The sequence below is a fragment of the Pogona vitticeps genome, chromosome 2 (assembly GCF_051106095.1).
Source record: "Pogona vitticeps strain Pit_001003342236 chromosome 2, PviZW2.1, whole genome shotgun sequence".
In the NCBI taxonomy this organism is placed as follows: Eukaryota; Metazoa; Chordata; class Lepidosauria; order Squamata; family Agamidae; genus Pogona; species Pogona vitticeps.
In genome coordinates, this window is record NC_135784.1 from 29,644,350 (window position 1) to 29,666,208 (window position 21,859).

The 21,859-nt window shown below is 44.3% G+C and overlaps 2 protein-coding genes across 8 annotated transcripts in view; one reads left to right on the forward strand and one right to left on the reverse strand.

Annotated features, from left to right (window-relative positions):
* Positions 1 to 4,974, forward strand: part of DDR1 (discoidin domain receptor tyrosine kinase 1) — a 69,390-nt gene extending 64,416 nt beyond the window's left edge. For all 7 annotated transcript variants that reach the window (XM_020814097.3, XM_020814103.3, XM_072989115.2 and 4 more), the window contains one exon: positions 1,018 to 4,974. In XM_020814097.3, coding sequence (XP_020669756.3) covers positions 1,018 to 1,158 — 141 coding nt within the window. In that variant the 3' untranslated portion in view covers positions 1,159 to 4,974. The remainder of the gene's footprint in view (positions 1 to 1,017) is intronic.
* Positions 1,507 to 21,859, reverse strand: LOC110090488 (uncharacterized). The gene is made up of 6 exons (XM_020814113.3): positions 21,461 to 21,859; positions 19,665 to 20,183; positions 16,588 to 16,683; positions 12,355 to 12,588; positions 10,161 to 10,183; positions 1,507 to 9,208 (listed from the first exon to the last, which is right to left on the reverse strand). Exons 2-6 carry the CDS (start codon positions 20,082 to 20,084, stop codon positions 8,005 to 8,007), a joined length of 1,977 nt encoding a protein of 658 aa, XP_020669772.3. The 5' UTR covers positions 20,085 to 20,183; positions 21,461 to 21,859; the 3' UTR covers positions 1,507 to 8,004.

The following is a 21,859-nucleotide window of genomic DNA, read 5'->3' on the forward strand; positions in this document are numbered from 1 at the left end:
ATGGCAGTAGCCACTTGGCATCCATTCTCAGTTATCTTGTGTCATCTCTTTGGAAAGCCCTCTTAAATGAGTGACCATCCTGTTTCTGGTTGTAATGAATCCCATCAGCTAAGGATATGTGTTGTTATACTAGGAGTGTGTAATGATGTCCAGATGTTTTTGGATTGTAATTCCCATAGTGTCTCCCCGTTGGCTAGGCTGGCTATGGCTGGCGGGAATTGTTGACCCACCAAAGCTTCTGGAAAGCCACAGTTTTAAACATGTCGTATGAACTTAGCTTTTTCTTTTTCTTTCAGACCTCACAGCACAACTGTTTGTCCCTCTCTTGGTTTCAGCCTGAGTGTAGGATTGGTTGGGGGGGGGTCTGCTTCTCCACAAAAACCCAGTGAACGCAGGCTCAGAGGAAGAGCAAATGGATATGTGTCTAGACTGCTCTTCTCCCACAACTGCAAGATGCAGAATTTTAGGGGGAGGGAATCAGAAAGCTTCTCTTTCTCTGGGCAGATGTTTGTTCTTCATCAGTAAGGTGGTAGGGAACTCAGGTCAACGTATCTCCTTTGTGGCTTCTACACACAGTTAATATTGTGGAGATGTTTCATCTTGTCTCCTTAATGACCTTTTTTTCTGGTGAGAAAAAGAAATGGAAGAAACAAAGGGAAAATATGAGAGGGCTGCCAGGAGATGTCCGTGATGTCTAGATCCACAAGAAACTTCAACCAAAGGGAAAACCTGGGGTCCATACATATATACGTGTAGCCTTGAAACACCCCCCCCCCCTTGATCTCAAATGTGGGTCCATTGGAAGCATTGTGGAGTGACTTTCTGGTAAAGAAAATGTATTGTGTATATCCTCCAGGAAATTCTGTGTCTTGCATGTCCCCAATCTTGAATAGAGGCTCTGAGATGAATCCCTTGCATTTCCTGTTTAAAAAGAACCCATCAGAAAATTGGGTTTTGTGTTTTGTGCCTTCCTGCCTCTCTGGTTTGTCATGAGTCCCTTCTCCCTCCTCCCTGCAGGTCTATCTCTCCCGTCCTCCAGCCTGCCCCTTGGCTGTCTACGAGGTGATGCTGAGATGCTGGGCCCGAGAGGCCAAGGACCGCCCGCCTTTCCAACACTTGCACCGCTTCCTGACTGAGGATGCCCTCAATATGGTGTGAAGCCAGCCTGACCCACTGGCCATCAGAGGCTACACTAAGGAGTCAGGCGGCAACCCAAAGACTGCTTGGGGCAAGGTGTGCCTTGAGGAAGGGGGTTTCTTGTGCTAGAGTCTACGGGGGTGGCCATGGGGACATTTGTCCTTCCCAAGCCCAGCCATGGCCCGCCCACTGCCCTGCCACTCACCTCCCCAAATGCGTCATTCTTTACCCACTTGCTTGTTCTCCTCTCACTCTCTGCTGCCTGTTCACCGTCTTCCCATTTCATGATCCAGGCATGCTAGGCCGATATTTGTTGAGCTCTCTGCTTCTCTGTTTTTTTCCAGCCTGCCATGCCACAGATACATTTCATTTTCTTCTTTTCTTGCCCCCATCTCTATCTCATCCTTTTTATCTTCATCTTACCTTATCAGCAGACTTCATGGGTACCTGCGCTTGCCTGCGCATCCTTTATTTGCGCACGCAAATGACCTCTGCATTCTCGTCATCGATTCATCCTTTGTGAGTGGTGTTGCTTCTCCGTGTATCTGTCACACCGTTTCCTCCCTCTTTTTATATCTGGGTTCTCAAAGTGTGAGTGGAAGCCACTCTTGAGGGAGAACGGCTTCATGCTGGGTGACACCTTAGGAGCAGCTCCCTGACCACATTCCTCCCAGAGATGTAATATATGTTCAGATTGCCCCATCAAGTAGAATCCAGTTGCTTGTATTCCTGTCAGTTCACGGTTGTTGCTGCGGTTACTGAAACAGGATGAAATGATCTTTATTTAGGCTTTGTGCCTCCAACTTGCTGGGCCCAATGTCACAATGTACCCATTTTGAATTATTATTTCTTCTTCTCGTCTCTCCTCTAATTTCCTGTGATTGTCTCTTTGACACACCTTCAACACAGTGGTTGTCAAAGTGCCAGGAAGCACATCCAGCCCTGGAGAGCATGAAACAGCTACATGGAGAAGGCATATCAAAAATTCTAAGAAAAGGTGAAAACCTGAGGTGTATGGAGCCTTCTCTTATCACCTAAGACATTAATTATTTGAACGCCCTTCCCAAGAGAAGTTCTTCCCTGATCTGTATTATGGGAAGAATGGCTCCTTGGGCCTGCATTTTATTTGAGAAGAGCTGCTTCTTTGTTGTAAGTGAAGTTTTTCTTCTGTATGTGGTCTCAAGGGGCCTTGAGGACCCCTCTCGGGCAAAGGTGTGCTGTGTGTTTGTTGGCCTGCAGCTCACAGAATCCAACAGCTAGTTACTGGCCGTGGAGTCCCTCTGCCTCACAAACACAACTATGCTCCAAAGACAGCATGTGTGTGATCATTAAACTCTGACCTAGAAGATACAGCAGGAGTCTGCAAAGATGGCTCTACAGGCTGTGGGGAGAGTGGATGAGCTGATTTGTAGAAGGCATCTGTGTGTGTGTGTGTGTGTGTGTGTGTATGTGTGTGTGATAGGCACACAGTTTTTTCCCCTTGCTTTATGGAGGCTTGCCTTGGCCACCTTTGAGAACTGTGCTTCCGTTTCTTTCTTTTCTCCCACTTTTCCTGGCATCCCCTCCAGAGAAACTGTGGGTACGAGGTGGAGAGGGAGAACACTGCTGAGGGGTGTCCATACTGGTGATGATCTTTCTACCATTCTAACTGGACTAACACTGGATTGGATCCTCTGGTCCAAGCACACTGGGATTTGCTGAGCACTTGATGCTTGGAGAGGCTGGAAGAATCAGGTGCAAAAGGTACTTCACAAGCCTACTGTAGGTGGTTGGGAGAACCCAGCACTAGCTGCTCTTAAGAGGGGGCAAGGGGGACCACCTCTTGGCCTTATCTGCTTGGACAGGTCCGAGAGGTAGGGGCCCGGGCTGGCAAGGTCCACTGTAGCACAGAATGGCTATTAGAACTGGAAGGGATATTGTCTGCTTTTGAAAATGAGTTTAACACTGGGGGCTGAACAAGCTGGTTTTCCATTCTGCCTTACAACCTGCTGCAGATTTGGCCAGGCTGGAGGAGACCCAGCCCTGCTCTTTGTAAATGCATTTGTGTTTCCCTCCCCCTCTTTTCCTGGAGACTTGAGGTGATGTGATTGTAGATACTGTACTGTACAAAGCGGCGATCAAAGGATGCACTTTTCCAAAGCAAATGGAGTGTCTTGGAAGATTGATCTTAAGGACAGTGCCTGTGAGTCCACTGTGGAAATAACCCGAAGGAATGTATACTGAATGCCTGCACCACAGTTGGGTTTACCATAGTAGGATCTGCGCATAGAGAAGCTTGCATGGCGGTCTGTGCTGGATCTCGTTTGTGCATCCAGCGCCTAACAAATGACCTCCCAAGCAATAACATTGGCGAAGACCTTTGCCCTGTTTGGTGGGAAGAAGAGGAAAAATATCCTTTCTCTTGCAAAGCCTTGCTTCATTTTCTGACAAAAACAAAACAAAAATAAAAATGGACAAAGACGATTGTATTTTCTGCCAAGGATGAATAGCCTTGTTTCACCAAGCGTCTTTCAAAATGTAAAGTTTGTTTAAATAGGTCATTGTAGACATCATTCTGTGTTAAGGATGGAGGGTTCTCAGAAAATGACCTCAAAATGTTCCAGAATTATTAGAAAGGTCTATCCTTTATGTTTCAACTTTTTGGTAGGCACAGGTGGTTAGAAAATAAGCGAAAATATACATTACGATTGTACGTGTGTGTATACATTGAACGCTATCCTTCATAAGTTATGACCTGTATTCCAAGCTTACGTGTGTTTATTTCAATGTTCCGTTGAGTTTGGTGGGGTTTACTCACAAGTCATTGTGCCAAGGACTGCAACTACAGCACAGTTCCATTGTTTTCTGCGGGTTGGATCCAGCGATCCACAGTTAGAAGAAATCATGGCTGTGCTGATCTTCCATAGATTGTTGTGCAAGGGTTTGTTTGGTCCATTAAATGCACACCATGCCACCAAAAATTATTTTCTGCTTTATTTGCAAGAAAGCATGCAGGTTCCCCCCCCCCCTTTTATTAGCCCCAGTGGGGATGATGAGTTTATATTCTGAGAAACAGCTAGAGAAGGGAAAGGTTGATTCTTCCTCTATCCCCATATGGTGGGCCTGATCCGGACTGGAGCCTTGGACACATACTTGAGGGTAAAACAGGAGGAGAAGTCCTTTCAGCTATATGCTGTACATTTAGTGCAATGTATAGTTTTAACACATGGGTTGTGTGACCTTGTGAGCACTTGTGCAAAAGACGGTACAAGGGCCTTGTGCTAGTGTGCTGACATCTTGTGCAAGAGGTTGCACAATTCACGGCGCCTCTGGGTTTCAGTTTTCAGGGAGGTTTCCCTAAATCAGAAACATTCATGTGCATGCCAAAGCATCTTACAGTTCAGTCAGCTTGTTGCAGTCCTAACAGTGGTGACTTGGGAGGAAGCGCCACAAGAGAGTGTACATAAGATTGTAGCCACAGCCATGGTTTAACTTTTGTTTAATCAGATCAGACTAATATTTTTTTCGGGAGGGGGGGAATCTGCAGTTGTCTGAATTACTCATTATAACGAGATGTATATTTCTGTGTGAAGGGGTTCCATAATGCCTGTCTCTGCTTCTCTTGTTTCATTGCCTCTCCTCGGTCCTTACCCTGTCAGATACCTTTTCCACGTTTCCCCGGGGATACTTGTAGCTGTTTGTTTGTATTGTGCATCAAGATGTGTATATATTTGAAGAGCAGGAAAAAAAATAGACAGATTTTTTTACACTAATATATAGATGTTTGGGGTTTTTTTTTTTAGTCCTTTCCATTTATGTGGTGAAATAAAAAAAAAACGCTTTGCATTTTGTACAGTTCTTTTGTCTGCATTGGCTGTTGAATTGGGCAGAAGGGAGAAGGAGGCTGACGGGACAAGGGTGGGGAAGAAGGAGGACGGGAAGGGCCTTGTCATGAGACTGTGGAGAAGCCACACTTTGGGGGAGGAGATATTTTTTGTTTTAGACTTCAGCTCCCGGGATCCCACAACCAGCACAGTGGTCCCAAACCATCTTGGCCAGTGTTGAAGGATGATGCGAGTGCTAGTTCTATAATAAGAGCCACAGATTCCCCACCCTTGGCTCAACTGCTCCGAGTTTGTTGCTCATCTCTACATAGAAAGGCAACAAGCATGGAAGCCACGAAAGAAACAGATCTCAAGATTGGAATGTTTTCCTGTTGTTCTAATTTCCTCACATAATGATTCCCATCCTCGCCATCCATGCAGAAGGTGTGCGCCATGTTATAGCTTCCAGCTGCTCAGGGATGGGTAAACACTTTGCGGGAAGACAAATTTTATATGTAAGCTTCTGCAAAGGGCATCGGGGGAATGCACTACAGTTTCTGAAAGTGTATTCCGGATAAAATGTTCCAGTTGCTGTAAGACAGTTGGCTGTTTGTGTTGCAATGGCCTTAACACATTTGCCTCCCCGCCCCCCCGCCCCCGGAATGAATGAACTACTGCTGTAGGACAATGGTTTCCAACCTTGAGTCCTCGGATGTTCTTGGACTTTTTATTTATTTACAAGATTTTTTAGCTGCGCCATTACCAATGGTCTCTGAGTGGCGTACAACAATATGGAAACTTTAAAAACATGAAAACCATTAAAAACAGGGAATATTATAATAGTACCCTATATTTGAAACAGTCATTAAAATATTAAAATTAATAAATCTTGCTGCTCATATGGCCAGCTAAATAATACTATTTAATTAAAATGCTGGCTAAACAGAAAGGTCTTTGCCTGGCGCCGAAAAGCCAAAAGTGTTAGCCAGGTGGATCTCTATAGGGAGGACGTTCCAAAGTTGGGGGTGGCAACAGCCAAGAAGGCCGTATTTTGACATGCCATCCCCCTCACCTCTTTCAGGGATGGTACCTTCAGAAGGGCCTCCTGGCTTGATCTTAGAGGACGGGCAGGCTTATATGGAAAAAGGCGGTCCTTTAGGTAACCAGATTCTAAGCCATTTAGGGCCTTATGTGTCAAAATAAGCACTACAACTCCCAGAAATCCTGGCTAGCAGAGCTCTTTCCCAACATAGAACTAGAATCCATGAGTGCCTCTAGAGCAGTTGTTCTCAACCTTGGGTCCAAGACCATCAAATGTTCTGGCAATATTACATTTTAAGCATCCTTGCAGCTGCAGTGCTACTTTGGTAGGAAATGGAGGACCAGGTGGGTGCAAGAGGGACTCGGAATCTGAGCTACAGAAGAGGTTTTGACGCTTTATGATTAATTCCCTGAACTGTCCAGACTAGGAGATTGGTTCTCTGAAGTGATCACTATAAAGTTAGAGAGCATGAGGCAAATATCCAAAGTATTCTTTTGAAATGGAGAGTGTTTATTTAGGAAAAAGGGAGTGCATGATTCTAGCATATGAAAGAATAAAAGGATAATGAAAATCTATTTGAATGTATGTTTTAAAAAAGCCCAAGTTTTACCCTGTCTTTCTCCTCAAAAAGGACCCAAGGTGGCTTAGATAATTAAAAACACAATTACTGTATTAAAAGCTAAAAACAGTAAATTATTCAAATATTTAAAATAATAACATGTTTAAAATGTTAGGTAAAAGCATTACAAAAAAGGAAAAAAAACAGATTTAGAAGCAACAAAATATAAACCATCCCCTTCATTGTCTTCTAGAAGTCAGTTAGTAAAGAAAAGCTTGCCTGAGGAGAAAGGTCTTATCCTTTTAGAGATACAGTAATTGCTTGTTAGCTGTAAGAAACATCAGTGGCTGGTGCCCACTATGGCTAGTGGGGCAGAAGGCACAGTAGCCCATGGTGAGTGGAGCCAGCGTCATAGATTCATTTTGTATTGGAAAAATGTTTGTGAGAGGATTACCCAACTACTGCACCAGGCTAAATTTTGCAAAGAATTTAGAATGCCAGCAATTCCAGATGAATTCTTCAGACATATGAAAACCTGGAGCTATACCACTGAACGACAGTCATATAAAGAGACCTGTCAATAACTGCTCTTGACTTCCCATCCAGCAGGGGGACAAATGTTAGTGATATAGGGAGCTATCTCACACCGTGTCAAATCCTGTATTCTAGTGTTGTCAACATTGGTAGGAAGCTCCCCAAAGTTTCAGACAACAGCTTTTCTAGCCCTACCTGCTGATGTCAGGAGCTGAATTGAGAAACATGGGCCTTCAAAGGTGTGTTAATCTAGAAGAACGTCATTGACTCTCAACAAAATTAGACACAGTATACATTTTTGAAGACTATTGTTTCATAGTAGTGCTTCAATCTTTAGTCTTTCTAGTTAAATATAATGGGAAGATAATTGGTTTTTTTTTTAGTGATACACACTTCACAAGAGATAACATGTTTAGACAAAGCCTTTCTAGCTATGATAGAGAAAAGCAAACAAAAAAAGCAAATTCTCGCAAGGCACCCAACACTGATTGCATTTCTTATCAATAGAAATAGTTACCTTTTCTAAAAAGCTCACTAATAATTCAAAGGCATTGGAAGGGGTTTCGTCTATTCATTTGAACAAATTAATTCAAGGATAGGGAACATGGGGCCATCTAGGTGTTGTTGGGTCGCAACTCCCATCCTGCTGGCATAGGCTGTGCTAGCTGGGGCTGCCGGGAGTTACAGCCACACTCAAGAGGGCTGCCTATTCCCCACCTCGGATTACTCTTAACAGATTAATCAGCTAAACTGAAAAATAAACAAAACACTGCAACTCTTAAGAACTGAGGTTGAGTCATTACAACAAGCCATGCAATACATGCATATCCAATGAAACTAAAGGCCAGATTCTGTGAGACTTTCTCCTACACCTGGAAACATCTCATCTCTCGGCAGTCACGCTGAGTGAAAAATGGAAAGGAAGGGGTTTACTTATTCTTATTCGATCCAGAGCCACGGCCACGGCCTTTCCGGTGGGACGACTGAGCTCTGTTTTGAGACCCTTTGGTTCCTGAAACGGTTTCTCCCTCTTTCGGTGGTGTCTTTGCAGATCCTTGGATTCGTCCTGAACCTCCTCGTCTTGCGGTGTAACCTCCCCTGGGTGTGAAGGGCTGTTTACTTGTGGATTCCCCTTTGCTGTCACCTGAGCTGGTACTTCTGCCAGACTGAGGGTCCTGGTTATTAAATCGTCCCCCTTCTTGCCCTGAAACATGAACCCCTCTGGATTTGGGCTGATTTTGCTTTATGAAGTCTCCTCCGCTTTGTCCAGATGTATCCCCTCCGGTGGACTGAGGTCTCTGCTGATTGGAACCACCCCCTCGCCTCCTGGCATAACCTCCTCTGAGCTGGGTCGTCTCATTCCTGGGGGATCTCCAGTTCCCTTGATGCCCATAATTGCCTGCACTGACGTGGAATCTTTGTGCGTTTGGATAATATCCTCTGCCTTGCCCCACAGTAGAACAAGGTGGCTGTCTCTGTGGGGGCCCCCTGCCTTGTGACATGATACCATGGCCCCGTCTGGAATGGGGTGTCCATTGGTACCCGATCATTCCTCCTCGGACTGAAAGGTTAGAGAAAATGGGACACTGCTCGAAGACGGGAACAGGGAAAGATGGAAAGCAGAGTGGTGGCTTATAAAGGGTGTTCTCCACAGTTGGAGATCCGGCACAGATGCTGCTGGACAAAGGCATTTGTTTATCACTGGGAGCTGAGTTGCCAATTTCTGTGGTACTGCCGGATTTCTCCCTAACTGCTGTCTCTTCTTTGGCTCCATCAGAAATGCCTTCAGACTGGAACATGTTCTCCCCTTGAGGTGGAGAGTAGTAAGGAAAGTCTAGGACACAGGTCTCGATACTGATGCTTCCCAACATTTCCTTCCAAGCCTCAAAATCAAGTGACATTTCCAGCTCTCTGAGGGCTGGGTCCACAGGTATGATAGTGCCATCCTCATCCTCTGTGGTGTCGTGAGTTTCTTCACCATATACTTCCCCTTCACCAGGGATGTCTTCATCCCCCTTACATTCAGCCTCATTTCCCTCAGCTTCTTTATCTTCATCCTCTTCACCTTCCTTGGGCCCCTGTATATCTTCACTTCCTGTTTCTTCACTCTCTTCTCTTAGACAATCCTGGACTCTGTAGGAAGCAGAAGAGACCATCTTTTTATATTGTTCAGCTGAAGGTTCATTTATCAGAAACTTCAGCTAAAAAGACATTGGCGAGCAGAACTGGAAGTCAAAGCTTAACGATGTGAACTCGTTTCAGACTACAGCTCCCTCAGCCAATATGGCCGGCTGTTAAAATTGTTGTTAGGATATCCAGAACTTGAGCAACCACAGAACTGGTCAGGAGGGTGGGCAGCTCTAGCGGAATCAGAAACTTTTCAGAGGGTATCTAGAAAGTCCTCGTGCTCGGAATTACCATATAGGACCAGGAGAAACAGGCATGGATCCAGTGATCCAGCTGCCCGTTGGAGAACCGCCTTGTTCCAATTCCATCCAGAAGTGGCAAAAGAATGGCGGGGAAGGGGTTAAACAAGAAGTGGACCAATGCCTACTTCAGGTTTAATTTTGGGAGGTGGGTAGGGTTCTTTTGCAGGGGTGGGCTATATTGTGTGCAGAACTGTTGCTTTCAGAGGCTGCTGGGAGTAGAAAATGCATTTTTTCAGCTAAAAGATTATTATCTAACTATCCAGAAGTTAGATATTATCTGTCTAATAGCTGCCTAGCTCAGTAATTTAGGTATAGTTGGGAGTTTGATTCTTCACTGTGCCTCCTTGACAGGAGCTAGACTTGATGATCCATATGGTCCCTTCCAGCTCTGCAGTTTTTAAGAGGATGATGATATCCATCCATCCATCCATCCATCCATCCATCCATCCATCCATCCATCCATCCATCCATCCATCCATCCATCCATCCATCCATCCATCCATCCATCCATCCATCCATCCATCCATCCATCCATCCATCCATCCATCCGTCTATGTAATTGAGAGCTCCGGGTGGGGAGTGTTGTGCCTGAAGAAATGCAGTTTAGAGACCATTCTTTGCCAGGTGGAGTAGAAAGAATTATGCAAGACACTCACTGTCTCATCAGTTCCTTGATGTCCTGTGTGAAAAGAAAGAGACGTGGTTAAGCCCAGAAGCAACCTGCTGAAGCAGTTTCCCACACAGGTCAGCTGATTGGCCAGCAAACACTCATTTCAGAACAACCAAGCAGCCAGCCCGGAAGCAGCAATTTGAGTCTGTCTCAGCATGCTGGGAATCTAAATACAGTACTAGTAGTTTTATTTCATTGTGATCTATGAAAGTTCATGCTTAAATGAGACTATTTTTTTTTCTTTTCGTGAGTTCCACGCCATAATTTTCAGAGCTTGGAAAAGTTACTTATTTGAGTGATACAGTGATGCTTTGCAAGACGAAAATAATTTGTTCCGCGAGTCATGTATTGCGAAAATTTCGTCTTGCGAATTTTCCCATAGGAAATGTATTTAAATGCATTTCCCATAGGAATGCATTGGGGGAAATTCATCTTGCGAAGCACGGCCATAGACAAATTTGTCTTGCGAGTCACCAAAAAACAAACAAAAAAACCCTCGCAAAACACTTTCGTCTTGCAAGTTTTTCATTGCATGAGGCATTCGTCTTGCGAGGCATCACTGTACTTCCCAGAATCCCTCAAGCAGCTTACAAGAAAACAAGGAAAACACCACCGCCTTTTATTCACCGGAGTTCAAATCTATCCCAAGAGTGGTGGCCCAGAAGGCTTGTTTAGGGGGTGCAGGTCAAGCGTGGTCGTGCAAATAGCTTTGTCCATCAAAAAGGGGAGGAAAATCCCCTGGAACTCCCTGGGGTTGGAGAAGAAGATTGGGGAGTCTGCTACTGCTTTGTCCAGCACCCTCAGTTATTGCATTATTCTGGCTAATGACTGGGCAATGGAACTGCAAATAAACAAATAAGTATGTTACAGCTAGGAGGACATCAGCCTCAAATTAAACCTGCATAACTTCACATAGGAATAAAAACATCTGCTCAGTTGCAGGAGAAAAAGGACTAGCTTTGCTCAGGTTCCTTCCAGTATCTTAAAAAAAGTTAGATGGGTGTTTGTAGGCTAGAGCACTCAACTTGAAATTATAAAAAGTCACATATTTAAGTTCCAGAATGACATAGGAACGGGGAGTGAAGTTATTATTGATCACTGCTTATGTCCAAGGTCCTGTCCTACAGATGCAGCTCAACATGGCACACTTGTGTTTGTACATGCGTAGGCATGCATATGTGTAACAGCATAAAAGCAAATCCACAGGCAAAGGAGAGGGAAGGAATTTCAAATCCTACTCTTATAATGTTTTCCCTTCAGGAGTACAGGTCCTTCAAAGTGCAGAGTCCGAGCAACCAGACTCTGAGATGTAGCACCAATGACCAATCACAAAACAAAAGCAAAGAAATGGGCAACTCGCAGAATAAGGCAAGTTCACGTTAGCATGAGCAGCCATCTTTTTTCTCTTTAAAGGAGCTCCGCTTCAAATGATGTGTTAACTTGATGGTTCTATCCCAAGACATTTTGTTGTTTGACGAAAGAAGCAAAATGGCTCCCCCTCCCCCATTTTATGTATAGAAGCTTACTGTGCTGGTACCAGAATCCTATCCACTGTTGACGGGACAACGTTCTCAAACACACCCGAAGCAGCGAGCAAGCTCAAAGGGTGCAGTATGGTGTGTGGTATATAGCATACATAAGGCCAGCCTCCAACAGAGGGGAACAGCTGGAGCATTTCGAAGGAACAATTGCCCCCCCCAGCACCTGATGCCAGAGAGGATCATCTTACTGTGCCTAACAGTTGCCATTTACTGAGTTGGACCCATAATCTAGGCCTGTTCTGCCAGATTGAACTGGCAACAGCTGTTTAGTATTATTTCCTAGCCATCTCTGGAGATCCTTAACATTTCCAAGGGGCCAATTTACCAGGTGAGACCCTACTTAGCATCTGAAAATCAAAGATTAAGTATCTTCGCAGACAGGCAGTGGAGCTAATTAGCCGTATTCCCCCTTCCCCCGTAACCAAGCAATATTACCTTGTAAAATACGGAAAATTACTCAGAAATTTACGCAGAAATTTATACATAAATTTACTCAGAAAATACAATCTTCTCTCTCACAGAAGCATGCTTTTCAATTAGGACATGTGGAAAGGGTGCAAGAAATGACTAGGTGCCCATTTATATTGTGAAAAGGCATAGACAGAAAAATATATTAGGGAGGCCCTGCCTGAGTCTCACCTTCAGGAAAGCGAATTCATTGGTTTCTTCCAGCGCAGCTTTGATGCGACCAAGGGTCTCCGTGTGAGAGGACTCACGGGCTTTCAAATGTTCCAGCCTGCTTTCCATGTCTGCCTGGTTGTCCTCCTTCATCTGTTTCACGGCTTCCATCATGGCTTGCTCTTTCTCGTTCAGGATTTCACGGAGTTCTTCAAATGCGATGAAGATCGAGCCACACAGATTTTGGTGAAGATTCTGCGATGGTCCCAAAGAAATGAGAAAGAGCTGAGAAATCTTGTTACTGCTGCCGCTGCCACGGCTAATTTACTATATCAGAGATGAATATTACATTAAAAATATATGTTATTAGCATCTCTCGTTTGTCATCGGGAAGTTGTCCAAATAAGTTAGCTCCTTTTGCTAATTTGAGGGCTACGGAACTTGATTGCCATGGAAATGTTTTTCAGGGGCACACAAAATGGGGGCAACGAATTCTCATGGAGAATTATTATAGATATTTCACACTATTAGCATAAAGTAGGGGTGAGCTATGTACAGCCCTTGGGCCACGTGCCACCACCCAGGGCCCTGAAATTTTGAATCTATTGGCTTAAATGAGGTATTTTAACGTTTAATTTAATTAAAATTTAATTAATGAAATAAGGAATGGGGAAGGGGTGGCCCCAAAGGTCAGTTACACCCGTAGAGAGCCATTTCAGGCCAAATAAATGTTTTGAAATTAGTTTGCTGGGAGGGGGCTGGGGAGACCCTGTAAGATCCCATCCTGAGGCAACAGGTATAGCCCTCAAACTTCTAAAGATGGACCATCCCTGTTATTGGAAAAAAAATCCATGTATAACCAAAGCCATGGTGTTCAGACTCGTGCAATTCGAGGGAGGAGTGCATTAAGGTTTGTTTGTAAGCAGAGCAAGCACAACATAAACATGTGGTTTTCAGGCCTACAACAAAGCAGGCCGAAGCAGTTTAAACCAACAGCTAACCTGTATTTAAAAAATGACACTCAAGATAGAAAAAACCTAGACCCTCATTGTAACTAAACAGAGACTTGCCATGTTGTAGAGAGGCGGAAATGTACATAAACTGTCATTCTGCCATCAATCTTGTTGGGATGACAATCCTATCTATACACAATTACAGGAAAAGAGGAGCTGTGTCCATCTGGGCCTTATTTCAGAAAAGACATTTACAGAGCTCCACTGTGACAAATATCTTTTAATCAGTGTGTTCTTGATTTTTTTAAAACTTGTTTTGTACTTATTACATTCTCCTCCTCCCCTTAAAAAAAAACTTTTACACTGTGTTGTTTTTATTTTAAAATATAATAGAAATGTATCTGTGAAGATTCTGAGTCACCCAGGTGAGGTTACCTGGAAGTTGAGTCATAGCAACCGGACTTCTTTCTTGGTAGTTTGAAACCTTTCTCTGCTCATCCAAGTAGCTTCTTCAGTCTGAGAAGAGTTGGTAGGAGACCCATGGAGGATAGATGAGGGCTCTCCTACCAACTCTCCTCAGACTAAAGAAGCTACTTGGATGAGAAGCAAAACATTTCAATCTAACAAGAAAGACGTCCAGTGGCTAGGACTCAACTTCCAGGTATAATAAAAATGCTTTATGGCTAGAGTAATACGAGAAAGCGGGATAAGATTTAGATAAAAGACGAAATTGTTGAAAGAAACTTCCATAATTTAAGAGATGGAGATGATGATACCCCGTTACTGGCAGAAAACAGGAATCACTTGAAGTAACTATTGTTGGACATTAACACAGTAAGTACAAGCTTCTGGGGGATCCAGATTCAAGACCCCACTGAGCCCATGAAATTTCCTGGGTGACTTAACCCATGAGATGGTAGTAAGGATGAAGAATGGATGAATGGAAAGTCACCTACACCACTTTACAGTATAATATAATCTTAGAACTGCAGAGCTGGAAGGGACCCTGTGGATCATTGAGTCCATTGAAGGCTAGACAGGCTGGAATCTGAATCTCCCTCTCCCTCTCCCTCTCCCTTTCTCTCTCTCTCCCCCTCTCCCTCCCTCCCTCCCTCCCTCTCTCTCTCTCTCTCTCTCTCTCTCTCTGTATGTATGATAGTAGCCAAGATCCGTGACCATGGAACTAGCTTCCTGTAGGCAGTGGTTCTTAACCTTTGTTACTCGGATGTTTTTGAACTGCAACTCCCAGAAACCCCAGCCAGCACAGTTGGTGGTGAAGGCTTCTGGGAGTTGCAGTCCAAAACTCCTGAGTAACCCAAGGTTAAGAACCAGTGCTGTAGATAATTTACAGCCCTTGTTGTCAGCCAACAGATGGAACTGAAGCCTAACCCAGACCAGTGTTGTTAAGAGTGCTTACTTTTTGGGCTGAGGTTATTAAATATTAGCTCGGCTAAGTCTAAGCCTTGGAAAACACTCTGTGGCAGATAACACAAGTGTATAGGGAGGGAAGTGAAAGGAAAGTCCGATGCTGCAAAGAAAAATACTACATAGGAACCTGGAATGTAAGATCTATGAACCTTGGTAAGCTGCATGTGGTCAAAGAGGAGATGGCAAGAATAAACATTGACATCCTGGGCATCAGTGAACTAAAATGGACGGGAATAGGCAAATTCCATTCAGAAGATTATCATATCTACTATTGTGGTCAAGAATCCCGTAGAAGAAATGGAGTAGCTCTCATAGTCAACAAAAGAGTGGGAAAAGCTGTACTGGGATACAATCTCAAAAATTATAGAATGATTTCAATACGAATCCAAGGCAGACCTTTCAACATCACAGTCATCCAGGTTTATGCACCAACCTCTGATGCTGAAGAGACTGAAACTGACCAATTCTATGAAGACTTACAACAACAAGAATTGATGCTTTTGAATTGTGGTGCTGGAGGAAGCTCTTGAGAGTCCCCTGGACTGCAAGGAGATCAAACCTCTCCATTCTGAAGGAAATCAACCTTGATATGCTCACTGGAAGGACAGATCCTAAAGCTGAGGCTCCAATACTTTGGCCATCTAATGAGAAGAGAGAAGAGAAGACTCTCTGGAAAATACCCTGATGTTGGGAAAGTGTGAAGGCAAGAGGAGAAGGGGACGACAGAGGATGAGATGGTTGGACAGCGTCATCGAAGCTACCAACATGAATTTGACACAACTCTGGGAGGCAGTGGAAGACAGGAGGGCCTGGCGTGCTCTGGTCGAAGGGGTCACGAAGAGTCGGACACGACTGAACAATTAAACAACAACAATAGGGAGGAAAAAGAGGCAAGTTGGCTTGAGCTGACAAAAGGATGCCAACCACATATCCATGAATGAGATGAGCCATATATTTAACATATAGAATTCCTGCCACCAGTTTGAAGCCTGGGCTAAGAAACAATACAGTGGACCCTCTACTTACGGAATTAATCCATATTGGAACGGTGGCTGCAGGTCGAAAAGTCTGTAGGGTCTCCATTGACCTACAATGCATTGAAAGCCAATTAATCCCATAACCAGCCGTTTTTGTTCCATTTTTGTTCCATTTTGTTTTTTTTCCCTGGTCTGTAGGTCAATTCTCCGGCTGCAAGTTGAACCTAAATTTTGCGGCCAGAGAAGTCTGTAACTCTGAAAAGTCTGTAAGTCGAGCCGTCTGTAAGTCGAGGGTCCACTGTAAAGGTTGGAAAAGGAATCTCCATGTCCTTGTATGGTACATAGCACTTTTCACAGTGGTCCCCCTATGGATGACTTTGGCAAGTACCCTGACTATGCTAACAAAGCCTTTGTTTGCTTCCTGTCTCTAAGACCATCCATTTATTTCACATCTTTTCCAATGTTCTTTCTTATGGATGAATCCGATATTAATGATACGGTGTGTGCCCTCAGTTCAGTTTATGTTCCCTCCTGCAACAGGGACTAAAAGCCAGTAGTAAGTTGTAGCTAGAGTAGACACATTGAATCAATGAAACTAACTGAAAGGTTGTCTCATCCAATCCCCACTGGTTCAGTGGGCCTACTCTAGTTGCAACGTGCTTCTAGATTTTAGCCAGGATTTCCTCAGAGAAGCAAACCATAATAATCAGACTTGCAAAGTAAGTTTGTGTTTACCTTCTAATGTCCAATTGCAAAATACAGCACGCTCAGTGAAAAATACTAACGAAAAGCACAAACAAGAACAAACAGATATATTTCACCCTCAAAAGGAACACTCATTTTTAAGAGTCTAGTCTGACCCTCAAATGATATTCTCATTTCCCTTTTAAATTTACCTCCAGTTCTTCTATTGTCTCCAATTGGCGAGACTGGTTACTTGTGGCTCGCTTTACCCCATCCTCCAGGGGCTCCAGAGATGCCTTCAGTTTCTCCTGCAAGGAAATTAAATCTACAAATAAGAATAAGAAGATGGCATCACACTCTCCCCCCCCAATCAAGAACTCTGTTGAGTGCATAAAGGACAAGATGGCACCTTTCTTCCCAACCCCAATGCATAGAGGTCCACTACAATGACCAGCAGAAACACACCCACACAACCATAAAATCAATGGATCAGCATGCATCAAGGTGGTACTCGGATCCACACAAGCAGGGTGTGCCCAGGAGCAAACTGGAGCAAAGCAAAAGTAGACTGCACCACCACTGGGCAGGGATCTCAAACGCCTGGAAAGTAAGTTCATTTATTCTGCTTTGACTCTCTTGAGATTAGTATTCACATGTGAAAAAGTAACCATGTTAGCCCATAGAAGCGTGGAGATGGGCGCAAACTGAACCATGAATCCCCCCCCCAGCACAAAAAACAAACAGTTTGTTTTTGGGGGCGGGTTCGTGATAGTTCCTGGGTAGCCACGAACCATCACAAACCACTGGTTTTCTGGTTTGTGCCCATCTCTATATAAGAGTTCTCCTGCCAACCTAGCAGTTCGAAAGCATGCAAATGCAAGTAGATAAATAGGTACCAATTCGGTGGTAATGACATTCCGTGTCTAGTCGCGCTGGCCACGTGACCACGGAAACTGTCTTTGCGCAAATGCTGGCTCTATGGCTTGGAAACGGGGATGAGCATCACTGCCTAGAGTCAGACACGACTGGACTAAATGTCAAGGGGAACCTTTACCTTTACCTATATAAAAGTTAAATGTAGTAGCTAGTCTTTAAGGTACCGCAACACTTTTGTCACTTTTAAAAATAGTTTCAGCATTGTATTGTGCAGTAATGGTGTCATGGATGCAAGGAAAGTTGAACAAATGCTCTCTGGATGGTCCCTGAGACTGCTTTTTGTATGTTCCATATATGAGTACCTAAAAACAAGAGTGGCACATTGATAACGACCAAAACAATGCTTTACTTGTACGACCAGTCGACAACCATACTGTGTTGCCCACAGTAGTCAGCAGTGCTCTTAACGTCTGATGAAAAGGACTTGTCCACGAAAGCTCACATTAAAAAATATAAATGTTTTTTCTTTTTTTTTTACTTTTGTTTTCACCTATAATGCTTGCACAGACCAACGCAGCTACCCCTTCTACAACGACAGTAGCCAGTAACACAATCAGAATTAAATTAATTCACCCAGAAGTATTTGAACCATCTTTTCATTGTCTGGCCAGAATCATTTTGAAATATCCACATGTTCAGTGTTACTTATGCAGGAGGCTGGCACCATTTCTCTGGGTGTTTTTGGTGCACGACTATTTGCACAGTTGGTGAATGAGTGGTGGGGCAGACACTCCAGGAAATGGCACACGCTACTTGCACAACGAGCACTGCGGCAAGAATAGATTGTTTAATAGGAGGCTAGTTTCTCTGTTTTGAAACGAAAACAGTCAGGAGCCTTACAGAAACTTTCTGGAGGAGAGAGAAACGACACTTACTGTGTGGCAAAGAACAGAAACTTATTAGCTGGGGTGAAGAACTGGAAGTCAAGAGGACTAAAGTAATAAAACTTTGCTGGAGTATCTGTGTAAGTGACTACTTGGGCTGGATCAGAGATATAATCAACAGGACAGTCTAACTGTTTTTAGGATAATTTTGACCCTATTTTCCTCTCATAAACAAACAAACAAACAAGTACAGTTTTTTTCAGATGGTGAAAGTAATGAATCTTTTTTTAAAAGTTAGCATGTGTTACATAGCCAGCGAAATGCCCAAAATGTGCCGAGTGATAGAGCTACTAACTTTTGTGTTTCTGTAAGAATGTGCACTTATGAGGGACCCTGAATCTATGTGGCACGTCCTCTGGGAGCTGTTTGGAATCTCCACTTGGTCTAAAACATGGCAGCCGGATTGCAAACTGGAGCTGGTCTCAGAGATCACATAATCCCATTATTACAGCAGCTCCACTGGTTGCTGATCAGTTTCTGAGCACAATTCACAATGCTGGTTCTAACCTACAAATCCCTAAACGGCTTGAGTCCAAGCTATCTCAAAGACCATCCCAACCCTTATGAACCTCTACCCAGGTATTGAGATCTTCAGGAGAGGCCTTTCTCTCGGTCCTGCCACCCCACGTTTGGTGGGGACACGGGAGAGGGCCTTCCCTGTGGCTGCTTCCAGACTTTGGAACTCCCTCCCACAGGAGGCCAGACTGACCCCCTCTTTGCTGTCCTTCCGCAAACAGGAAAAGGCCTTCTCTCTTCAGGCAGGCTTTCCTTTAGGTGATACTGGCTGTCTGAGTGGAGTTTTAAATGGATGGTTGTGCCTTTTACTGTTTTGAGTGTTTTTGTTGTTTCCTTTCTTTTAATCGTATTTGTTAGATCCTTTTCAGCGTTTCTATACCTACTGTTTTTAGTTTTAAATATAAGGTGGAGTAATTTTTTTAAAAAAACAAATAAATTAAATAAAGAAATAAAAGTCTTCAAGAATACAAAGAAATAAACTTTTTTGCCAGTCATATCCCAAACTCTGGGGAGGAAAAAAATGTAACATCTATTCCACTATTTTGATGTTACTTTTGAAATATAATTTTGCCACAACCTTGTTCCTTGCAACAGGTAACCATTTTGTGTGTATGTTGTTGCCCAGAATCCTGTTGGTGTAAGTTATGCCATGGATCTTTGGTGATGTCATCAGTTGCAGACATGCAATAGTCATTTTGAGAAATTAAAAGCTTCCCATTTTCCCCATCCCTGGCCAGGCACTGGGAATCTCTAAATACTGTCAGGGGCCATCTGCCTGATAACTGGTAAGCTGGGGGGGGGGGTGAATAGAAAATTTCAATTTCCCCAAACGGCTTTGGTAAGGCCATAGTTGATGATGTCACTGGAAATCTGTGGGGTAACTTAAGCCAACATGATTCTAGCCATTGTATCTGAGCTCTGCAGAAGTACTCCAAGATACTGTCATATCCTACCTGGTAAACTTTCACAGCATTCTTGATAGGCAAAAAACTATGACTCTGATGCTGAGGTAGATCCCGACAGATCACACAGATAGGGGCCTCGTCCTGGCTGCAGAAGAGTTTGAGTGGCTCCTCGTGTTCCTCACAGAAGTACCAGCTCCCCGTCCCACCAGGCCCCTCTAGTTTGAGCAGCCGAGCCTTCTCAGACAGGTTGGCCAAGACTCGGTTGTGAGCAGCTTCTTGAAGACTGAAGGGCTTTCGGCACTCTGGGCACGATCCCTCATGCCGACCCTTGGAGGAGACGCAGCTCTCCAAACAAGACAGGCAGAAGTTGTGGCCGCAGCCTAGCATGCGGGGGTCCTGGAAGATGGAGAGGCAGACGGGGCACAGGAGCTCTTCCGCAATGTGGGATACCTCTCGGATGGAAGCCATTTTGAGTGTGCTGGAGCAAAGTTACTATTCTGTTGGTGGGTCTCTGCCTCTTGAGGTGAAAACAAGTGAAGTCACGGAAGGCAGGATCACAGAAGGAACCTAAAACACAGATAGATAGGAACGGTAATAAAATGTTGTGGTGAAGACCAGTCATTTTTTAATATATTATGGGGATTGGATTAGTTTTACTGCAGCAAACAACAACAACAACAACAACAAAATGAGCAAATTTTATTGGGCCAAAAGGTTCGTGAAGTGTCATTCTCTTCATCCCACGCATCGAGTAATTGTTCATTTGGAAGATATTATGTACACATTTGGGTTGGAGGAAGGTTGTTGTTGTTTAGTCGTTAAGTCGTGTCCGACTCTTCGTGTACGGAGATATTAAAATGGAAAAGGTACAAAACAATCGATTTCCTTAAGAGTGGTTGTTTACGAAACAGTAGTTGAGAGGGAAGTCTAACATCCTAGCATGGATAAACCCATTAGCACAAATGCAGTAACAAAAAAGGTCTTTGTTCAATCCAAATCACCAGACTAGAGGAACTCAACAGCTAGAGGAACTCTTCTCTCTGACAAAGGATACTGGCAAACCTTCCCCTCGGAGTCCCAAGTCTGAGTCTTTGGGCCCAAGTCGCAAGCTTCGAGTCTGATTCTTGGGTTACTTGCCCCACACCCTGAGGCTTGGGCCTCATGACTGGGATCCAAAGACTCAGGCCTCCTGCCACTGCCTCCACCGCAGTTCCCCTGCTGCTGTTATGCCTCCCCCCCGTGCTATATGCCCCACTGCCCCCCCCACTCCCTACCTCCTCCTGCAACTGCCACGTTCCAGGCCAGAGTGGACAGTGCGCCTGGAAGGGAATTTTATTTATTTATTTATTTATTTATTTATTTATTTATTTATTGCATTTATGCCCCGCCTATCTAGTCGAACGACCACTCTAGGCAGCTGCACAGGGGGCAGGCCCGCCATGCCCTCTGTGCAAAGGCTGTCATGAATCCCTTAATCATAATATTGTTATAAGATTAGGACCTGGACCTTTAAAACGTTTTGGGGGTGGGCTGGAGCAATTCCCAGACAGACAGACAGACGGGTCACTTGAGGGGAGGTAGCTCCTCCTGCAAAGCAACCCTTGTCATCGCAATCAGATGTGTACCTTTCCTGCCATCGGATCACACTCATTGTGTGTTCTAATGGAGGTGAACTGGCTTCGCAGTCCGGATCCAGCCAGATCCCAGGAGAAACTGGGACAAAGGTGACCAAGTATTTGAGCTTGGAAACGTCTCTCCCCAGCCCCTCTTCTGCGTCCTTCCTTTCCGTCCCCACCTCTTACAACAAAAGCCAACAGAAGCAAGAGTAAAGGCAGGGCACCTACTTGGATGCAGAGGTCAACAGTTGCTCGGTGGCTTGGCCAAGACTTCCTTCTTCATGGCTCCGCCATGCAGCAATCTCGAGTCTAATCGTAGGCATGAACAGGAATCCTCAACTTTCAGTTGCTGGGCTGGCTGTACCAGACTACGAACACAGCTGGACAAGCAGTCGTTATGCGTGGAAGTGAGGCAACTTTCGAAAGCAAACTGAATGCCACAGGGTTGTATAACAACTGCCTGCTCCACCCACTCCCGGTTTCTCAAAAGAAGAGTTTAAAGGCTTGATCCCTTCCCACCAGAATTTTTTTTTTTTAAAAAAAGAAAAGACTCATCGATTATGTTCAGGGTGTACTCCTGTGCCCAGAATTTGCACTCAAAATTTGTCTCAGAATGCAACATTTAAA

Bases quoted from the DNA above. Each gene is read 5' to 3' on its own strand.
- LOC110090488 (XM_020814113.3), bottom strand. From the start codon at position 20,084: ATGGCTTCCATCCGAGAGGTATCCCACATTGCGGAAGAGCTCCTGTGC. The intron at 10,184-12,354 runs GTGAGACTCAGG...CTTTTCACACAG, and splicing joins ATGAATTCGCTTTCCTGAAG to GACATCAAGGAACTGATGAG. The intron at 9,209-10,160 runs GTGAGTGTCTTG...TGCTTCCTACAG, and splicing joins ATCAAGGAACTGATGAGACA to AGTCCAGGATTGTCTAAGAG.